The 22,020-nt window shown below is 42.9% G+C and overlaps 1 protein-coding gene across 3 annotated transcripts in view; it reads right to left on the bottom strand.

Moving 5' to 3' along the window:
- LOC122613158 (laminin subunit alpha-1) overlaps positions 1-22,020 on the bottom strand; it is a 65,350-nt gene that overhangs the window by 14,339 nt on the left and 28,991 nt on the right. The window contains exons 1-2 of one of the 3 annotated variants that reach the window (XM_043787209.1): positions 12,516-13,148; positions 5,108-6,138 (exon numbers count right to left, since the gene is read on the bottom strand). The exons of 1 other annotated variant lie outside the window; for it this stretch is intronic. In XM_043787209.1, coding sequence (XP_043643144.1) covers positions 5,108-6,119 — 1,012 coding nt within the window. In that variant the 5' untranslated portion in view covers positions 6,120-6,138; positions 12,516-13,148. Of the gene's footprint in view, positions 1-5,107; positions 6,214-12,515; positions 13,149-22,020 lie in introns of those variants that run through there. One more of the 3 variants, XM_043787201.1, reaches the window with a different exon arrangement.

The following is a 22,020-nucleotide window of genomic DNA, read 5'->3' as shown; positions in this document are numbered from 1 at the left end:
AGGTAAATTAGCCGCATAATCGATATTCCCATTGCAGTACCAAAAAGAGACGTAAATTTTGTCGTAATTTGAATGAAGAGGAATCAGTTTGATATAAAAAACCCATAATCTGGTCATCTGGTAATCATATTTAACCAATACAAATATTTAATTATTTTTATCATACCCGCAATTGTTTGTTTGCAATTAACGCCTTTCTTATATAGTTAGCAAAGGATAAATTGAAAAAGAAATGTTTCGAGTATAGAATCAAAAACATTATTTGTTGGTACCTCAATCTCTCGCAAGGGTATGAAATCGGTTTGTGCAAATATATTTTGTATCGTTTGGATTACTGTTCATATTTTGACACCGTGTGTCATGTAACAGTAACTGGCCTCAGTTTAATGCCGGTTTTGGTGTTGGTGTTGAAGCTGATGCCGTTTGGCCAGCCTGTGGAAACACACACGCCCATGGACACTCCCACATACTGGGGCTGACATACAGGTAACTTTGCATGTCCCATGTACCCATGTACCCATGCGAACCGCCCCAGACAGCCAGGCAACCCAGAGCCATAGTCAGAGCTCCAGCCAAGAGCCGTGTGTATCGGAGATCCGGAGACCCAGCGATGTGAACACACCCATTTCCAGAGCTCCGGGCAGGAGGATCGGAATGGTGAAGGAGGAGGAGATGGGGGTGCAGAAGGAGCAGGAGCAGGAGCAGTCAAGCGATCTCGACCAAGTGACAGGAAATGCAATTTGAGTGCGCTAAACTTTTGACTGCGTTTAGCTTTTGATAGGCGAAAGTACACAAGTCTATTGCGAGTCATACACATGTGATTTTCAGTTCTCCTTTTTTGTCTCGTTGGTGTTTGTGGGTGTTGCCGCCTCGGTGGGCGTAATCCAAGTGAAATATCTTTGATTTTAATTGGAATTGCTTAATTAAGCGAGCAAATTTGCCTCATTCCATTAGGAGCGGTAACCAAAGCTGATTGGGGTCAAATTTCGGAAGGCTGGGAGAAATATCTTTGTATACTAGGTCATATATAACTCAATCAAACATGATTTTACTTTAAAGTGAAAAATTGTATTCGATACAACTATTGTTTTAAGCAGGCTTTACTAAATGTGTAATATAATGATTAAGTTAATGAATAAGGTTACTGTAAGCAATCCATTAAATCTTTTCGATGGATCCTCTTCAGATTGTCGCAGACGGCAACTTTCTCCGAGTTCCAGACTCCCAACATTCCCCCTTGACCACCTATACGAAGATTCTCCCCCTAGTCTCGTCTTCATTTCCCTTGATTTTAGCAAACCCAACGCAGCACATGTTGTGTGCCAACTTCAGACGGGGGAAAAAGTTGCCGTATCATTTAAGCCGACGCTTCGTTGTTTACGCATCGGCACAAACAATAACAAAGGCGCAGACAGACAGATATAGATTCAGATTCAGATACTGAAACGGCAACGGCAACGGCAACGAAATCATTTGAAGTGCATAGATCAAAGTGACCGAAGAGGCGCCAAGGCAGAAGTGTTGATACTGCGGGATTTCTCTGTTTGTTGCTGGAGTTTCGGCTTTGGAGTTGGAGTTGGTACTGACCTCGGACAACCTGGCACACGTTGTGGAAGACTTGTTTCCAAATCGAAATTGTGGAAATTGCAAAATAAATATGAGAAACGTGACTTTCAGCCAAAGTATGAGAGCAATAGCGAGACTTTTGAACTCGTAAACTACATTTTTTTAACACAGGCGCCCCATGAACAGTGAAATTTTTCTAAGCCACCTTTTAATTTTCTCTCTGATTAACCTCGTTTCCCGTTTGAGAAACCACAGAAGGCAGCTGCCCTGCGTCTCGTGTTTCCGGTCTTAAAGTCAGCTTTTAACTGGAAATTGATTTATTGTATTTTCACCATTTGTATAGCCCACTAATTAGACATATATTTTACCTTTTAGCGATAAATCCAGCTTAAATAGCTCGAATTTTGGGTTTATTTTCCGCTGTCGCAACACCTTTATGAACATTTTCGCCAAGATATTTATGAGAGTCTGGCTGTTGCAAAATTAATGCTTAATTTAAGCGTCAGAAAAATAATTTGCTTGCATTTTTCGATACGCTGAGCCGTTGGCAAGGAGCCAGCCAAAAAGCCCGAAACAAGTTCTCCATAATCAGATTTACCAAAAATTGAATAATAAATACTATCAGGCGTGCAATCGGCTGTGAGAAAAATGTCTGAAAACTGCGGTAATATTTTGCTTTTATGTTTTCAAACACCCAGAAGCTGGCTACTCAAAATCGTGGCTAAATGTTTGGGAACTGGTGTTCTCCTATGAATGATAAATATTGTGGGATAAAATTGGTATTATTTTTGTTTGGGGCTGTTGAACTTGGCTTTTTGCCATTTAAGTTTCTAATGTTTCTTGTGGGAGTTTTTTCAATGTGGGTGGCAAACTAATTGGTTATTTTGGCAACTGATTGGGATGGCAACTGTGCCTATAGAATGTGGTATATTTTTGCTGTGTACCGTTTGAGTTTGAGAAATTGTAAAATAAAGTAAATATAATGATTTCCCATCGGGGATTTCACAACACAAAGTTCGGGCACCTCACACAGACAAATGGCCCTCGACCAACTGAACTTTAATCCATAAATTTCAACAAATTCGACTGCCGTAGGCCCTTCAGTTTTTTGGAAAAGGCAGCTTAATGTCGAGCTGAAATTGCGTCTGAGTCGACAAGATTGACACTTGCATTTGTCATTCGGCTCATTTGCTTGTTTGTGGTTGGGGTTTGTTTATCCGTCCATTTGCTCCGCTAACGACAAGTTTTGTTACAGTGTCTCTGTATTTCTGTATTTCTGTCCGAAACTAACCTCCTTTCCCTTGGCCACCCCTTTTTTTGGCTTTGTTTTTTCCTGTTTTCTGTTTATGCCGTGTTATGTTTTTTTGGTGGTTTTTCTGTGATTTCGGGCTTTATGTGCAATTAGCGAGCGCATTGTTTGTTTGTTTTGTGTGGCACGTTTCATTGTAATTAAAAAATCGCCGTTTTGCCCGCGACATGTTGTGTGCGGTAAGATTTGACTTGGCCAGACTAGAGTTTAGAGTTCGCTCTACTCCCATAAGAATGGCCACATACGTAGGTGTTTCTTGTGGTTTTCAGTCTCTGTCCCTCTGACTTCATCCCAGTATTTCAGTATTTGAAGTTTTAGAGTCGCGCTAGAAGATCTAAGACGCTGAAAATGTCAATATTTGCTGCTGCTAACCAGCCAGTTGATTTTTGTTTCGTTTTCATGTTTGTCGTCTGCACATGGCTTTATGTTAATGACTGTGTGAGATTCTGATGCGGTTTTCATTCTCTTTTCAGGGGGAAAAGTCTGGGTGGTTGTGTGGAAAACCTCTGACCGGAAAATAATAATCTGGGTCATAGCAGATTACCATTTCGAGTTTTATGGTACATTTAAGTACACTAACTGACTGAAAGTTCATTTCACCTAAAGTAAATTGAAATGATCAACTTTCGACATTTTTTAAGTTAAGCCTAAAACTGAGTTATTTGAAGGTTGCTCATCAAAATAATAAATACCCAAAGCAGAATAAGCAAAAAAAAACATCATAAAACATTATAAATATGCAATGCGTTTGAGCAATATAATACCAGTTGATTGATTAATCCGCATCAATTTCATGGCATTCGAAATCGAATAAATCATTCATAACCGTGTGAATAATTGATGAACTCTCAGTTCGCAGGCAAGTCGCAAATTTGCATAGTTCGTTTGGCATCTCTGCTCCGTGAATTCAGCCAGACACCACGATTGGCATCCGATCAAAAGGCGGAGAGAATGTCATCAGAGTCTCCTGCTGGGCGCCACTTTACACACCAATAACCAAAAATGGCCTGAAGGCGGCCACAACTGGCTGCTCGCTCTGTTCCCCGGTTCGGTACACTTAATGCCAGATTCGTGCTGGTTTGGGGCCATGTCTGCCGGGATCTGGGATGCCAAGGCTCTGCTCTCCGAAATGCTAATTGAACGCCAGGCCGACCGGGCAGGCGCCAAATGTGTGTCCACCACCAGCAGTTGCTCTGTAGTTTTCACTGGACATTTTGCCACACCAACTTACTCAGTTTTTATGCAGTTTAAAGTGTGTGCAATGTGTTTTGCTTGCCAATTTGTTGAGTGATTCGATTACATAAGCGAAAATAAAATAAAATCAATTGGGAAGAGAAAATCAATAAATTGCGGAAGCCGCCAAAAAAACTAAATGCGGACCGGCAGTTTATGGATTTTCTCAATTGATTTTTCTTCATAATTTTCCAGCCAGCTGCGTTCGCCAAATATTTATATATATTTTTTTTGAACGAGTTTTAATAAAAATTTTCCCCTAACTACTTCATATATTCATTTGCTAGCGAGCCTGTCACTGATTCGAGACACAAACTTGCCTCATACTTGACCACTAACAACAACCAACTGTGAAAAACAACTTGCAATCAAAATATTTGTGTATACATTTGAAATATTGACACTTGGTCATGATAAGAAGAAATGTTCGACAAGCCGTTGATTGTATTTTCTTAATGGGATTCATTAATGTTTGCGTATCAGGCTAAGCAGCCGTTGCTGGGAAGTGATGAGAAATAAATGGAAAAAAATAAATAAAAAGTTGAAACTCCTCTGGTAAACCTGGCCAACTTTATGGCTAGTCATAAATGCATTGAAATAACTTGATTACAGTATTCCCTTGGTCATAGAACCACAGAAACTGGTACCGCATCCTTATGGCTTTTCAGCAACAATTCCCACTGACACCTTTCAAATCCCGCTGCAGCTCACCAAAATTGAAGCCAATTGCTTTGACCAATTAGGCAGGCTTTCTATGCGCATCGCCGCTGGGGGTAATTATTGGACCACGACTTGGACGAGGCGATGAAGGCGCCAGTCGCGGACTTGGCATCCATTTAACCACATTAAATGCCATAAACTGCAGTGAATGCAGTTTTTATTAGCGTAATTAACACCTTTTGGCGGCCCCTCCTCTCCTCCTCCCCTCCTCGTCGCTCCTGACGACAATTAAAACGTTCGCAAAGGAATCGCTCGCAAAGCTCGAGAGGATTTGCTTACCACGTTGCCTGGGGCGCGGGGTCGTCGTGGATCGCAGCGGAATGAAGTGCTGCTGCTGCGTATAGAGCGGCATTCCCGAGCCGGACAGCAGGCCCGGCGGACAGGGCGGTATGGGTCCTAGGTTGCTGTACACCAAAATGTTTTGGCCCGGCTGAAGGAGTAGATGTTGCTGCTGCTGCTGCTGCTGCTGCTGCTGCTGGGTGAGATTGCCCAACAGAGTGCGTTGTTGCTGCTGCTGGTGGTAGTAGGTTGCAGGTACTATGGCGAATCCGGGCTGCTGTGGCTGCTGCTGTTGCTGCCGCTGGTGCGGGCGCGGAGTTACGGCGACAACATGCACTTGTTGCTGCTGCTGCTGGGTAATTTGGCCACCGGCAACATGTTGCTGCTGTTGCTGCTGCTGCTGGAAACTCGAGTGCAGGTGGGTGTGATAGTTGAAGGGCTGGTGGGGGGGCATCTTTGGTAGCAGCGTGGTGGCCGTGGCAGAGACACTTGCCACAGTCGTGGTGCGCGTTGCATGCGTCGCATTGCGCCGGTAATAAGGATGCAAACGCAGCTTTCGCCTCCTGCCCGAGGTGGAAGTACGATTATGTTGCCCCTGAAACTTGCGGAGCAGTTTTCGGCGTCCTGGGGTAAGTGTTGTTGCTGCCGTAACCGATGCGAATGTCACCGCTCCCGTACCGCTGGCCGATGCACTGGCCGTTGCACTGGCCGTTGCCGTTTGGATAATTTCGTTGAATTGCCTGCTTATATTGATATTTACACTGCTATTTACACTGGTTCGGTGATGTTGCTGCAGCATGTTGCCCTCGGGCGGTCCATGTTGCTGCTGTCGGTGTTGCTGCTGCTGTTGCTGTTGCAGCGTTTGCGTTATGCAGACTAGATAGACGCATAGGTGCAGCAGCTGTTTTGTCATCATGCGACGGGGCTTTGCTGCCCGCAGATGTTTTTTTAGTTTTCGTGGCTTTACTGACGCGCCTGACATTTTGACAGTTCGTTTGTCAGACGCTGACATTTTCCTTTGTTTGGCCAAGCTTGAGCGATTTATCCAAATTAGTATTTAATCATTTTCAACGAGTTTAGCTTATTAGGCATCTGCCCCATTTTGTTTATGGTTTGACACGGTTCGAAACTATTTTAATATTTATGTGAAAAGTTTTCTTTATTCCTTATTTGAAGAGATGTTGCAATATTTATGAGGGAAATTAGTTTAAAGTTAATTATAATTCCTAATTGAAACTTGAACACATTTACATTCACATTGCCCTACAAAACTCGCTAGAAACTAGCTTTTCAGATACGTTGCGAAAGCTTATTTATCGACTGTTGATAGATGCCTATTTTGAAGGAATAAACATTTGACAATATGTAAATAAACAAATAACAATCCACAGTTACAGTTCCTCCACTGACGTGTTTATGTGAGGTCTGCAAGCTAATTAGTAAAGACAAACAAAAGCAGCATAGACTCCAGACAAATGTGTTACAATTTGTGTGTTTATTTGCTTACCAAGTCGAGGGAGTGCAGAACGTGAAACATATATACAAACAGCTTGAGCTTTTGGGCCAAACTCAGTGGAAGTTTATGCAAAACTGATGCAGAATTTGTGATAAATACGAACGTATTGAGCCAAACAAAAATATGGCCAAGAAACGACATAAATTTGCTGGGCAATTCCCATAAACTGTTTAAAAACTTCATTATAAAAGGGATCGCAGCGGCAAGAGAACTCTATAATTCTGCAAGGGGAACTGAAGCATCCGCTAGATGAAATAAATATTTTCCAGGAAGCCCAGCTGCAAACAAATTCGCATTCAGAACGTACACACACGAGGAGATAAAACTACAAACGAATCGAGGAACTCAAGAACCCACAGATGTATTGAAGTAGAGGAAACAAATTTAAGATCGTGATGTAATAAATTTCCAAAGCTAAATATAAAAAGCTAAGCTGTGAACAACAAAATGCCGGGCGATTTTGTTTGGTATTGTTGATCTATAAAAAGGCAACTCAGGAACCGAAAGCAAATGACGCAAACTGAAATCCACTGATGAATAGCGGATCGTAAATAATCAAATATCGACTGACAAATAGCGAAATGGACAATCCATAAATTGAACCCAAGCCCAAGGCACCTCAGCTCACTTTTTGGACATATATCCACAAGTGGAAAATTAGTTGAAAAGGCAACAACATTTGAAATAAGTGAACAAGTTTCTGTTTTCCTTTGAAATTTGGCGGCTTTCAGTTATTTGATCTTTTTTCTACTGCTCTGAACAAACCCCACTGAAAAAAGAGCTACATTTTTTCATAATTTGTGTTTTCTTTGGGCATCTTCCGCTTCTTGCGGTTTCTTAGTCATTGTCAGAGTCTGGGCTTTTTATTTGTTTTTCGGCTTTGGGCTTTGTGTTGCTGCCCAATTCTTCGAGCATCCTCTTGGCTACCTAATTTAAATTTCTCACATTACAATTAAATTTGAAGAAAACTTGTTCAAAACTCTCGACTCTCTGACCGTTTTACGAGTACCTGGGCCGTTTACCTTTCGGCGTAAATTTGAGTGCCGTGGCATTCCACATCTGACAGTTTAGTGCCAAATTAATGTAAAATGTTTCAAAAATGTCAGAACTCTGTGCGTATATAATTATTTCTCAAATTGGACCTAATTGAATCTGACGGCCGAGCCACGACCAGTTTTTCGAATAATTCGACTTGTCTGCCCTGAAACACTGAAAGACTCCAATATCTTCTGACATGGGTTGGTCCTTGGTCAGGGTGAGCAAAAGAAATCGAAATTTGTGGGTAAAGCACGAAAAGAAAGTTCAGTATGACTTAGAATGGAGTTTTAAAGATATGCTAAAGATAAAGAGAGACACATTAGTACCATATTTCAAAAACTACCGAAGGTTCTTTGACATTAATTAGATATGAAAATATTCCAAATACATACAACGCTTTTAAATATTATTAAGTATGCACGATACATTGGGGATTGAGCAAGAATTTCAGTAAATATTCCCAATTTCCCCATTTCCATGACCCCATTTTGAGTTGTAGGAAACCTTTCACCAATCACCTGCTGTGTGACTCTGCATACAGGAAGGTGCTGCACCATTTTACAATCGATGTAGTAAAAAATAAATTAAAAAGGCTCCCGCATAGTTGGAGCTCATCAACAACAAGCCAAACTAACATGGGTAATAGCTTCCTCATTTTGCCGATATAAAAGTGAAACAAAAATAAATATTCCGACTTTATGTTAGTTAGTTTATGACGGAACATGAGGCAAATATGTTTGCTGATCTGGCAGCCAACGGCGCTCCACATTAAGTCATTAACACATTTCCCAATTTACGGGGTGCAACACGAAATGGAAACGCGATAAACAATTCAATTGCAATTATGCAATAAAGATTGGAAAAGCCAAGACCAAAGGAAGCGCAGACCACTGCATCCATCTGCGAATCAACATGTGGCCATGTCCAGTCGGGAGACTGATCAAACGGGTCAGCGGGTGGTTGCTCCAGTGGCCGAGCTCTGGAAAATATTCAAATACTCCATGGCACTTTTCCACCAGCAGAGCAGTTTGCTTCGTTTCTGCAGTCGAAAGATGAAGGTGTTAAATGATGAGCTTCCCCGTCGGCGCGTTTTCCGGTGTGAAATGTGAATTGTGAACACTTGGACATGTGCAAAGTGTTCAAAAGATTCCTAGAGTGGGCTACATTTAATGAAGATGTGAGTGGTTGGATAGAAATAAAGATGCATGCAGGTAAATGGCTTGAAAAAATAGCGGAATTCTCTCTACTGCTAACCAAAGTGAGAATTAATGTAGGAAAGGAGTCCAGTTCTCTGACTAAGTGCAAATTATTAAGTGGAATATGTGGAAAGTAACTAAACCTCTTTAAATGTTTATTTGTGGAGGATCTTCTGCTTCTGAAGTCCAGACACCCGACGAATGCAACACAGAAGCAAAACTGTCACTTCCCATTAACAAATGTTCCTAAACACCCGAATTGTTCGAGTGTAGAAATCCGATACTTCTTGTTTTACCCTCCAGAAAGGCAGTCGAGTGTTAAGTCGACCCGCCGCCTAATTACGTAGAATTGTCACGTCTAATTAGAGCACATTCGAAGGAGCCGCCGAATCGAGTGACACTTTCCAGGCGCTCATTGTCAAGATAAATGCGAACAGCCACGAAATGTTTCACTAACAAAGTTGCAAGTTGGCAATCAACTGGGCGAAACGAGTTTCCAGCACACGTAACGCTAAATTTTGGGCTTAGGCCAAGAAAAATTGCAATGCATTTGGCCGGGGGGGAAACGAAACTGGGAGGTAGACAAGCCCAGTAGCTACGCATGCAATGGGTGAAAAAGGAAAACAGAAATAATGAACCGACATAAGAAATGACTTAATCGCTGCCGGCTTGTTAACCCCGGCCTAAGGCCCGACTCCAGCTCTATGTGTATGTATGTGGTATGGACATGGTCTTTAAGTAGCTGCACAAATAAAGATTTACGGCAATTTACTTGAAGGCCTCAACCCATGACTGCTAGTCAATAATTTCTGAGGCCCCCAAAACGCGAATCGTTTGCAGATTATACGCCTGAGTTGGAGCAACCAAGCCCAGTGAGGTGGGGATGGATAAAGGCAGTTGGGACCACCGTCAGCGCCTTTGAGGAATTGCATAATTATAGCATTTTCCGGCCAGCCAATGACGGCTTCATCCACATTCCTCCTGGCCCGGTTCCAAGGTCCAGGCTAATTTGTTTAACATTTTCCTTCCCCTTTTGTTTGTACATAATCTATGGCATACTCTGAAGCAAGGAGTGGTGGCACTCTGTAAATAGTTACTATCCTTATTATAAGCGCACAAAATTATAATTCAATTTGAAATATGGCCAAACATTATGTTTTTTAGGAACAAACCAAGTATATTCCTAGTTCCAAGAGTATTTCAGATTCATTGCAACGAATACGTATTTGCATCGACTTGTCTTAGCCATTTTTACCTTAGGCAGCGTTTAGGAGTCTTCCACCAAACGAGGCCCAAGAGAAGGCAATATTTGTACATTGTAAATGCCTGATATTGATCTTGATTGTTAAGATCGCACACAGCATGATCGGAGGGAAGAGTTGGCCTCTGTGACTGGGGGAATTGGCAGACTGGCTGGATGGCCAGGTTCGTCTGGTCCAGAGTTCAAGCCGCTTGCATTGTTTAACTTTGACTTTGACTTTGTGTCAGTTTATGCCTCTCTCGATAACAATCAATGATCGTGCCCTCCTCCTCCGAAAGGCCCTGTGTGTGTGTGTGTGTGTGTTAGCCAACTGATTAATCGAGTGTATCTACGTGGGCCATGGCTCTTTTCCCATGGAGCATAGAGCATAGAAAGTGGCACTCATATGCATATCACGGCCTGAGACTGACCCAGTCAATGTGCCACAGCACTTGTGCAGCTCGATTGCACTTGTCCCGACTGACTGACCACCAGATGCTGACTTTCAATCTCCCATCGTCCATCTGCCTGGTCGCACTTGAGTAAACAATTGAAAACTGAAATCTAAATGTGCCAAATGCGCAGTTTTTGAGATCACAAGTTGATCTTCGAGTGGGACAAAAACAGTGTGCGTGTCAGAGATAAGATAGCCCAAAGTGATCAGCAATTAAGATTTATGTGCCTGCCTTGGTTTTTGTGGGAGGTCCTCTGGTCGATTCGATTCCAGTGCGATGTGATCATGGAATTTGGAGCAATATCTTTTAGAAGGACAAAAGGAAGTCACAGGCAGTTGCCAAGAACCTATATCAAACATTATACTGTAAAAACAAACAAGTTGGCAAACAAAAAACGTTTATAAAAGAAAGTATGAATACATTTTAGTATTCATAGAAATTAAATAGCTTTATCAATTGATCGTACATAACTGCATTAATGATCATCACAAGATTCATGATCACATTTATGATTGTTCTGATCGCGGGAATGAAATCATAGGGTACCAAAACTTCGATTTCCCGCAGGCCTTTCTTTCCTTACGTTCGGTATGCCAATTTAAGCATTTTTTGTTTGTGGTTTAGTCTCTGGGCTGTTGCTTGATCTTTGATCTACAATTTGAAACGCCGAACCAGAGTCTCGCAGGGCGGCCGTTAGATCGAACCCGATGCGATCTTTTATTAAGGGAGTAGAACTTGTTTTTGCCGAGTCTCTTGACTGAGAGCAGGAAAACAATGGCCAGGCGCCGCCGCTTTCAAGTTCAATGCGATGCGAAACGATGACGATGACGACTTCGCCGACGATGATCCTCCAGATCGATCGAGGAGCGGGTCTAATTGGGTCAGCCGGTCTTGGGACTCGGAGCCGTTTAATTGGATTACCGCCTTTTGATTATGGTTCCCTCCGAGTTGCCTGTTTCTGCGTTTTGGCAACACGCGCCCATTCGTTGAGTCACCACAGATTGTAAGTAGAACTGGGCGCTTGTTTTGCAATCGCAGCCTAAAACCATTTGAATGTGACATCGTGGAGGGCTTGCCCATGTTAAAAAAGCCACATTCCTCATTTATCATTAAGCAAACATATGCCAACTGCCTTTGAGTGTGAAGCGCATGTCGACTGCCGATGGAAAAACTCATCTCGGGAGGGAAAAGCGTCTTGTAAACGTTATCTACGGCTTGGCAAACAGAGTTTCTTAGACAAAAGGCAACTACTGTGAGTGTTTCCGGGGCGGGGGAGCAATAAAGGGGGCCACAATGACTGCGCCCCAGGTTGCAACTCTATTAGCATTCCCAGAACCAGAAACAAGCAAGTCCACGCTGCTCATCCATAAATCTGCTCACTGCTCACTGCTCTCAGCGCTGCATCCCATTAATCATCATGATTCACTTGCAAGACCAGCGGCTGGTCCACCAAACGAATCTGTATTCTGTATTTTCGGACCTCTGGGGCGTCAGCTAATGAGTTATGGCTCTTTGTGGCTTTGCGTAATCATTTCGGCTATTAGCGCGCCACTCACTGATTTTGTACTTTTAATTAAGCAGCTTCCACTGCCATCTTTCCAGTGGAGGTGTCTCTTTAGCCGGGCTGGTTATTAAAACTAATCTGACGGCTATTACATATGTAAATCCAAGAGCGAAGAGGCTTTTAATATAACGAGATGAAGCCTTGGGCAACAATACATCGAAAATCTTCAAACTAATCCCTACACTACTGAAACAATAACTTCTTGAAAAGTGTATCTTAGCAACAAACCTTTTACTAGGGTATTCGAAATATTTCTACAATATAAAACACCTGTTCCAAGTTTCAACCTTTTTCCTTTTTTATCCAAACAAATGTAAGTTACTTTATTAATAATATAGCAGTCAACGTGCTTTCTCTTCAATAGAAAATATTGCAACAACGTCTAATGTTATTATTCACCTATTTTCGTTATTTTCACATTTTATTTATTTAGCATTGGCACTCGGTAAATTCTCTTCACTTCTTTGTTTAATGATCACCTTTGCGATAACCACACACACATTATTATCTATAATCAAATAGTGGGCGTGTCGCGATTAGGCGATATCGCGCCAGGATGCGCGATCATCAAATCAATTTTCATTCTTTGCATTGCAAATTTTTCGTTATCAACACTGGGAAATCGACGGTGCGCTGCACAAATCAACATAATTGCCCCCGACAAAAGGCGATTCGGCTCGCTTCGAGGGGCCACAAGAAGTGGACGAGGTGGGGCACACGGAGTCCAACTTCAACTCCAGCTTCAACTGCAACTTCAGGTGAAGTGAAGCGCCAGTCACGTCGCGTTTACGGCGCGTGCGTCGCAAATCAAGTGCAAAAATAGATCAATCAAGCAATCAATCCGTCAATCGCTCTCAGCCAACTCCTAGTTTTGTTGCTGCGCTGTTGCTGGTCTGGATCGATTTTCCGAACGTGCGCGGTCTCCGCGAACCGGTGGAAATCAATCGAAATTCACGAAAATCAATGTCAACATTTTAGTGCTGAATCAATTTTTCTCCTTTCTGCCATTTCCGCAGAAGTGCACAGCACACACAAAATCCGATAGAACACGAAATATGAAATACACAGAAAAAAGTCTGTTCTTCGGAGCTACTTCTGCACTCCGGCCTTTCCGGGCTCTAACAATTTCCCACGATCGCGATCGCCGCCGATTTCCATGAATCCAAACGCGCGCGTCGTCCCATTGCAACTGATTCGACTTTTCAAGTTTCCACCGCGATGTTGGGGTCTTTTCTTGGCGCTCGGTGGAGAAACCCGAACGAACAGTCTTCGTGCGCCTAACATTCTCTTCGCCGCAAATACTCCCTTTCAATTCTCTTAGCCAGCTGTGCTCTTTGGAGCTCTGGATCTTTCACCTGTTAGCACTAGTTTTCTTGGTTTAACTAAGCTTCTTTTAAGGGTACCAGAAATGAGTACTTAAATATTTTAATATATTTTTATCTTAATCTGGGATTCTTATAGAGATACTTAAAAAATTAGTTTGTCATAATGTTGCAAGACTGCCAGAATGTATCTGAGGCTTAGCAACATTTGTTGCAGGTCCCATGATTAAGATTCAAATGGAAAGTGGCAGCAATCAAATAGTTCAAAGATTAGCCAGTTCAAAGATTATTAAATACTGGGCGAATTTCAAAGGTTGCACTATACAATTAAAAAAATTAAAATACTTCATTTGTCCTTAAATAATTGAACAAATTACGTAGCCGACTAGTTGTCAAGTCAGCCTTAATAAGTAATAAACCCTAATAAGTATTTGCTGGAATGAATTGTCTGGAATGAATTTATAATTTATAACTTTTAGAAACAGAAAACAAGCAAATTATCTAGAAACCAGGTGATGTACATATATCAGACTATCCTACTCTGAAATGTTTACTTTACCTAAGCCGATGGCACAATTTTGTGGTCGGTGCTGGGCCAAAGATGATTCCGTTTGCCGTGGCTGCTTATAATCCCCAGTGATCTAAACCAAATGCCACTGCCTACCTACAAAATATTATGCATCCGACTGCAGCCCACCGAACTCTTCAAAGTGGCCTCTTCGTCTGTGTGATGCAATGGAGAAAAGTAAGATTCTTCATCAGCTGAAGACGACTCGGCAAAGCCGACGACTCTAACAAGAAACCGACTCAAGGAAAACATCTCGCAATTTTTCCATAATCAGCCAGTGCGCTACAAGCTACAAATAGCTTTTGGGTTGTCTGCATATGGGCACCGCACCTTGCTACCAGCAGCAGCAGCAGCAGTTTGGCTGAGATACTCCGGCTATCCCGGCAATCCGCACCAGACATGGCCAGACTGGCGGGCAGTGAGATCTGGCCTACGACTGGGCCTTTTACACTTGGTCGAAACAAACATTCCATGTCACAAACGCAGTTATTTATGCGCTTCAGACTGGACAGCCTGGACTTGAGACGGACTGAATGCCGGCAGTTTTTTCTTCTTTTTTTCTAGCTTTTTTCCTGACATTGTCACATGAACATGTCGCGTTAACCTTTCGTTTCTGGCCATAGTCAAACTGAGAGCCAAAATCCAACCGCAGGGGGCCTTTCGAATGATGGCCATAAGCTCTATGCAGCTTTATGCATGTGAAATCTAACACAGAAAACTTATTATTCCCCTCTATGAGCACAACTGTCAATATTTTAATTGCCGCTGCACTGAGCAAAAAATAAAAAATGCAGCCGTCCAGCAGCAAGTCCAACTTCGAGTCCACTGCGTGTGTCCGCATTCTGTGTGCAGAGTGAGTGCAGCGGGAAAATTCATTTTTCTTTCCTCTTCTTCGATCTCATGACGGTCGGCTACTTTTTCCAATATAGCAAATCGTCTTGAAAACGTGCCAGGCATTTTGAAAAGCAAAACGATCACTGCGCCAAAGTGGTTCACATGTGGCTCGTCGGGTTTCGTAACCTTTTTGTCACCAATTAGTTAGGCTTCGTCTAAGTGAGCTATAAAAATGTCAAAAAACAAAATACTGGAAAAATTCGAAAAACTTGCTCTAAATTATGGCCCATAATCGGACGAGTGTCGCATAATGAAAAGCCCGATATTAACATTTTGGTGATTTCTATTCCGTTGAATCGCCGCGGACAAGGCAGAAAACTTAATTAGGCCCCCATGGAATGAAATTACGGATGCAAAATACGCCCATAAGACCCCACAGTATCTGGCCGCATTGTTAGGGTGTGTTTTCAACGAATCCAGAAGTGCCTGCAGCGGGGGAGTTGATCTGGAACCAGATACTATTGCTCTGGTCTACATAGCAACACGTGCCGGAGTGCAGCCGAAAATAAAGCACTTTGTTGATCTTATCGGCCGGCCGACCAAAATTACAATTGAAACAATTAAGGCCCATTGGAAATGCTTATAAATAGCTAAAAGTATTTCTGAAATCATGGCCACTTCTTGGGATGAAGTACAAAACAAGGTCAAAGAGGTAGTGCATTACAGGTAGAGGTTTCCAGAGTTTCAAAGATAAAAACTAAATATGGAATGGGACTTTCGAACCAATAACTAATTTAACTTGACACTAATTCGAAATTCTTGAACATTGTTCACATTTTTTGTAGGTACTTAATCCAACACCAACTACAGCCAACGAGGAAATCACTTAAGAGACTTTACGCCAGAAACGTCCAAGTCGAGCCTACTAAAATTCCAAATAAAAGCTGACACACTCGCAGACCCCTACGTGTATATCTCATAAACCTCTAACTGCTAGGTAACAAAGAGTAAATGCAAAGATTTAAATCAGCCGCAGATTTGTTGCGGTTTGAGAAGAGTGAAAGAAAGGCTATAAAAAAGCGGGGAAAATGGGGGAAAAATATGTAAAAAATAGTTTGGTCGCAGGAAAACAGGAAATCCTACACACACCGGCTTCTAAGCTGTGCAGCAAATTATCAAAACGCCAACATCTTTTTGACAAACTGCGAACCGAACCGAACCGAACCGCATCCCAAATTCCCCTTGGTGGTCCCAAGATACACACACATTTCTCATTTCACATTTCTCATTACTTATTGGAGAAGAACGGACGCGAGTCGCGCTTAAGACAACTTTTCTCTGATTTGCTGCGATCGCAATCGGTTATGGAGTTCGGAATACGTTCCAGTTACTGCTGCTCTCCAGGAGAACCGATCCCTCGTTCTGGAGGTCTGCAACATGGCTCGTTTGGTAGAGATCGCTTTTGACGATTGACGTGCCTCACCGCAATTCTTCATGCAATGATCTTCTCTTTAACGGCCTTCCATTCCCGGAGTCCTCGGTCGCCATTCAACGCATCGTTGACCTATTGAACCATAATGCCATGCACATGTGCCGCAAAAGGATCGCATCGATTCAGAGGTTCGGCGGAGTCAGAGGAGTCGGGTAAGGGGGCTCCAACTCTGGTTGCAAGGTCTCCCAGTCTCCGTCTCCCAGTCAGCCAACCCTTTCTCCCCAGTCACGTTTGGGCAAACTGTGGAACCTGTTCCTGCCGCTACTTTTCTCGCATGAATCATTATTTGTTGTGCTAAGCCAGAGATCTGCGGATTGGGGAGAAGGAACGTTCCTTCTGCCACAGACAGCTGCAAGTTTGGCCAGCTGAGTGCCGCTGCAGCCGAGGCCTCCTCGTTTGCGATCATTTGTGATTGATACTATTTATTGGATGTTTTGGCCTCGGCTGTCCGGGAAGATACGCCAGCTGAATGGGCCGCTACGCATGGCTTTCACCAGGGTTGTCAGGAGTCGCTAATAAATATCAATTGGGTGCGGTGCCTGCTTAAAATGCGCACGATATCGTTAATCAGTCAGTATACACATTTATAATCATGCGTAGTATACACAAGTGTCCTCCTATAACTACTTTGAAATAAGAGTTTAAATGAGTAAAGCATACAAGTTTATATAGTGCCTCCTTGTATCTTCTTAGCATTTAAATTGGTTGTACAAATAGTTCATAGTCATTTGGATGGAAAACATCCTTATGGCATCTCGATTATATTTGATATTTTGTATTCTATGTTTATAATATTTAGAGGATTACTTGACAACCCTGTAGAGACATGCACCTTCTCTTACTTTTAAATACCCCAACACTACCAATTCCTCCCGCTTCCTTCGCTTTGAACCCAATGCACCTATTGATGATAGAATTTCACCAGCGGCTCCCAAACGTTTTTCAATTTCTAACTCGGAGGTTGCTCGCCCCCAGGATATCTCTTTGTTGGCTGCCTCATCCGCATCCACCGCCTGGCACTTTTATAGATTACACCCGGCCACACATCCACCATCCACCATGTTTATCTATGGACACGTATCCGCGTATCCGGCGTGGAGCGTGCGAAAAAGTGGGCGTCCTCGGGTTAGCGCAATCTTCGACCTTTTGATCTTGTTTCCACAGCCAGGTTTTTTCTTTTTGGGCTATGGATTTTTTTTTCTTTTTGGCCATGGGTAGTTTTTTGGTGGCTGCAACTGTTGTATCGCCGCCGTTGCAACTGTTGCAACTTCCTTTGCGTGTCAAGTGCAAATGCATTACGTTTTGACGTTGGCCAAATGTTGGCTTTGCTTGTTGCGGTTCTCTTCTTTTTTTTCTTTTTCTTTCTTTTTTTTGGTGCTGCGGCAGCTGTCGTCTTGATTTTAATTGATTTTTTAGCAAGCTGCTAAAATTGGCGGCAAATTCTTTGTTTTACGCAGTGAGCAAACGTGTTGCCATCGGGCGAAAGTTTATAGCAGCCAAAACATGTTCGTGAACTGGCTTTGCAATTTAGTTTGATTTAAAGCATATTACTAGATGATAATATTAGATATAAGCAACTGATGTGACAATTGTCAGTAGTTAACAATCCACAGCTCCTCTTCTCCACCGCCATTATCCAAATCCATTACCATCTAGTAATGCATTCCGCCCAAACAGATACCGATTTATGGCGCCTGTCATCATTGAAATTAGCAATTCGTGTAATTGCAATTTACTTTTATTGAGCAAACAACCATTTCCGTTGGCGATTCCAACTGCAAATGGATGGCTTGACGATCCTAGCCGTTTGCCTTGTTAATTGCTCTTGTGATTTACGTTTTCGAGTGTCAACTCACGCAACGAGGCGGATGGCGGATGGCGAGGAAGGATGGTGGGATGGCTAAGATCCAGCGGAGGATCGAGGGAGGCGTACTATTTACATGACCGGATTGATTAAACGCCTCGAATCGACTCAGTCAGTTTGCGTGCAGTTCTGTGGGAAATGGTGATTGATTGAACGCATCAGGGGAAAGTCCGAGAGATGGAAACGCCCACTAAAAAACGAATAAAACAAACGAGGCTCTGGGCCGAAATGCAAGCACTATCTAAATGGATTTGACATGTTGGGAGATCACCATATAAAGGCTAATGGCACAGCAAAACTCTCAGCTCTCCAGAGTTGTGTGTACTAAACGTAACTACTTCGGCACGGGATTTTACGATATTTTAATGTGCTTGGCATGTCTTGAAGGCATTCTAATAACCGTAAAATGGAAACTGGATATCTACATGCTTGCGTTTTGTTTTTCTGATTGACTCAAGCCCATTCACTGGGCCTCCAGCTTTGAATCGAACTACAAAAGAGTTCTAACGGGCACGTTATATATATTATTAATATAAAATCACAAACTTTCTAATTTAGCTTCAGATTCTTACGTAGTTACTTATGAAGTAAGTGAAAAGTAGCCCAAGTTCCTATACCCAGAAAGAAGTTAACAAATCAAGTCTGTTAAAACTCATATCTACGTGAAAACACCGACGAGAATAAAGAAAAAGCTGTCACCTGAGCTGACATTAATTGCCTGCCGTGATATATATTTTTTCTGGGACCACACGAGGATCTGCAAAACTCCTTGACCACAAGCGCTACATTGTGTGCTGCTGGAACAATGTGTCCAACTTCTGGGACCACATCCCCGATTGTGTCCCCACCTTTTCCTCTGGCTGTGTCATAAAAAATGTTGGCAACTTTATCAGGAGCACAATTTAAATGTCAGGTTGATGACGTGTCGTGTCTGTTTGTCTCCAGGAGGCTGCAATTGTCGTGGTCGCTCTGGATCTGGATCTGTATCTGAATCTGAGAGTTGTGATGGTTCGCTCATAGTCAGATGACTTCAGCTGCAGCTGGCTCGCAAATCCCAGACAGCAAACGGAAGTGCAGCAGTCTAAACAAATTCAAGTGAAACCGCAACGGGGGAAACATGGGATGTGCTAATCGTCCAAAGCAAGAAACACGATCAAAATGCATTGCCAATAGGGCAGCAAAGTTCTGAGGGGAGTTGGAGTGCAGGGTATTAATGAATTGGGAAAGCCCTTACAGCTCATAGTTTTATTTAGCTAACTTAATTTTAGAAATTAATCACTATACACTCTCCAGTTCCTCAGCTTGTTAATGTGCATAGCTTTATCTTCTGACAATAATTATTTACAACACCCTTGCTCATTAAATAGGATGATGATGTTCGTGGTAATATTTACAATTAGTTGTGTAGGTCCCATACCCCGTCGGGTTCACGTGGTGTACAGAACTTTCCTCGCAACTATTAATGATTCACAGATTCATCAACTCACACTTCGTCGCACTCAAATTGAAGCGGAGAAAAGGGGCCAAAGCCGAAGTCAAAGCCAGCGCTCGTTAGTTGCACTGCACACCTCATTCAATGGGTTTATGCAAAAGGGTCCAACGGAGTCGAGTCTCCAGGGTAACAAGATCGTTAACGTGCCACATGCCGCTGATTCTGCTGCTGACGGTCAAAATTCAAAGACGCCACAGTAGCCACGGCGGCAACATCATCACCAGCAGCAGCAGGAGAATGGGCAGACCATCTGCCGTTTTCATAAATAAAAAAGGAATCCCCCGTCTTCCTCTGATTCTGCGAGACTCTGGGACTCGGCGGTTGGCAGCTGAAATTATGACTGGGGCTGAGGACACCATTAGCAGCAGGTTGGCTCTGGGAGTCCGGGGACTCTGGTGGAAAGCCGAAAAAGCGACTACGGCGGATCCTGGCTTTTTGTTGTCCACCGCCTCGGGAGGTTAGTCACACATGCGCGGTGATAATTCAACGGCAGCGGCTGCCACAGCAACATTAAATGGTAGCAGCCACAATGAATCCACCGGCCAACATCCAGCATCTAGCATCTAGCAACATGTTGCCGGTGTGTCTTGTTAGTTGTGAGCGCAGAAATCGTGACAAAGTGATGCCATTGTAAGGCGCAAATGAAGAAAATGCCATTGTGGAAAAGTTGCTGCGCAAAAAACAATTGCCTTGTTGCTGTTGCTGCCGTGAAAATGCTTGGCGCACGTTTTGTAATCAATCAATGTGCTGTTAGAAGCCACAAACCAAGAGAGCAAGACCAAATATTTTCCTGCCATGTCCTCGGGCAGCACACCGAAGATTCGGGGTCCAACTAGTTGTCATTTAGATTAGAGAAGGTTCCACACTAGATCTGGAGAAAGTATGGCGCACTTGGTAGATCCGACAAGGAAAGTTCGCCAGGAAAGTGAGGGAAATAACTTACTGTCGGGAATCGCAGGAGATATGATCGTGTGAGCATGGAATGTGCTAACAAGAGTCTGCGATGAGCAGTGGTAGATGGTATCACTTGTCTCAGGCTTTGAGAAGTAACCACACTGAAATATAGTGTTGACATTCCTTATGATTTCAAAAGTTCAAATGGAAGGAACAGATCTCATAGAGCTCCGCTTTGTGATGTAGTAAGTAAATCATCAAATTTAATACTACGTTTGAGACTTGAATAATATGTATTTTCCCACACACTGCTTTCTTATGCATATGCCCTCGGAAGTCTGCCCCAGGAGCCATCACATGAAGCACTCGGTTGTCAATGACACTCCATTCGCTGCTCCCCGAAAGAGATTCCCGTCTGGCAGAACATTTGCATCTCCCAGTGAGATTTCGGTTTACGAGCAGCTAAAAGTCACACCGAAGTCCAAACTCACCTGCCCAGAGATGCCTATTTATACAAGGCACGCACCTGCTTCTCACTTCCTTAATTCCCGAGTGTTAACAAACAGTCGGCGAACCGAGTTTTGCGATGGCAGGCAGTTGCGTTCTTTTGATTCCCATTCTCATTCACAAAATGTGGCAGCAATAAAGTATGAACATATTGGACGGCGAACGCAACGAGATTTCCATGAATGGAGTGCAATTCAATTTGTGTTGATTTTACGAGAATCGAATACCCTCCTCCGCAGCCGGGCTAATTTTATAGCCAACTAATTTTTATGAACCGCCAAGACAGAGACTCAGTTTCCCAGTCCCAGTCTCCTCTGGCTGACCCTAATGAACTGACATGGGGCGACATCCACTGCGGCTCCGCCATCTCGGTGCGGCGCTTGCTCATCCGCAGGGTGCCTTCTTTGCCCCTCACCAAATCCCCAAGTCCCCATGTTGGAGTCGCGACAAAAATATATGTTGCAACGCGCGGAGACTGAAAAGTTTATTGACTGGAAATAATTTATTAATTATTGTATGCGCTTGACTTGGGTTTCATTCAAGACTCTGCGAGAGTATTATTTTCTAATTAATATTTTTCCTCCAAGATTGGAGATTATTTATAATGGCTCTTTATTTGGGTGGCATTTTATTAGGCTGATTGTGGGGCTTTTGCAATAGCCGAGCAAGCTGATTACTGGCTGCTGTATTCAAATCAATTTTTGTAGACCCAGTGGCACCAAATGAGGCGAAGTGTTAACTGACAAAGTGATATGAATTTTTCAATATTGAGTTTTACGAGAGGATGTGGTTTATGAGCTATTGGTTTAGTGCCCACTAAAGTAAGTGGTTTACCGCAAGGCTATTAACTGGAAATATATGTCTAGGACTTGAAACTATAGGTTTTTGATTATCTTAAAAGGCTCTGAAAATGCATCTGTGTATCTATCAG

Source organism: Drosophila teissieri, chromosome 2L (genome assembly GCF_016746235.2).
Source record: "Drosophila teissieri strain GT53w chromosome 2L, Prin_Dtei_1.1, whole genome shotgun sequence".
NCBI lineage: Eukaryota > Metazoa > Arthropoda > Insecta > Diptera > Drosophilidae > Drosophila > Drosophila teissieri.
Note: the sequence above shows the minus strand (reverse complement) of the source record. Positions and strands in the feature narration are given on the sequence as shown.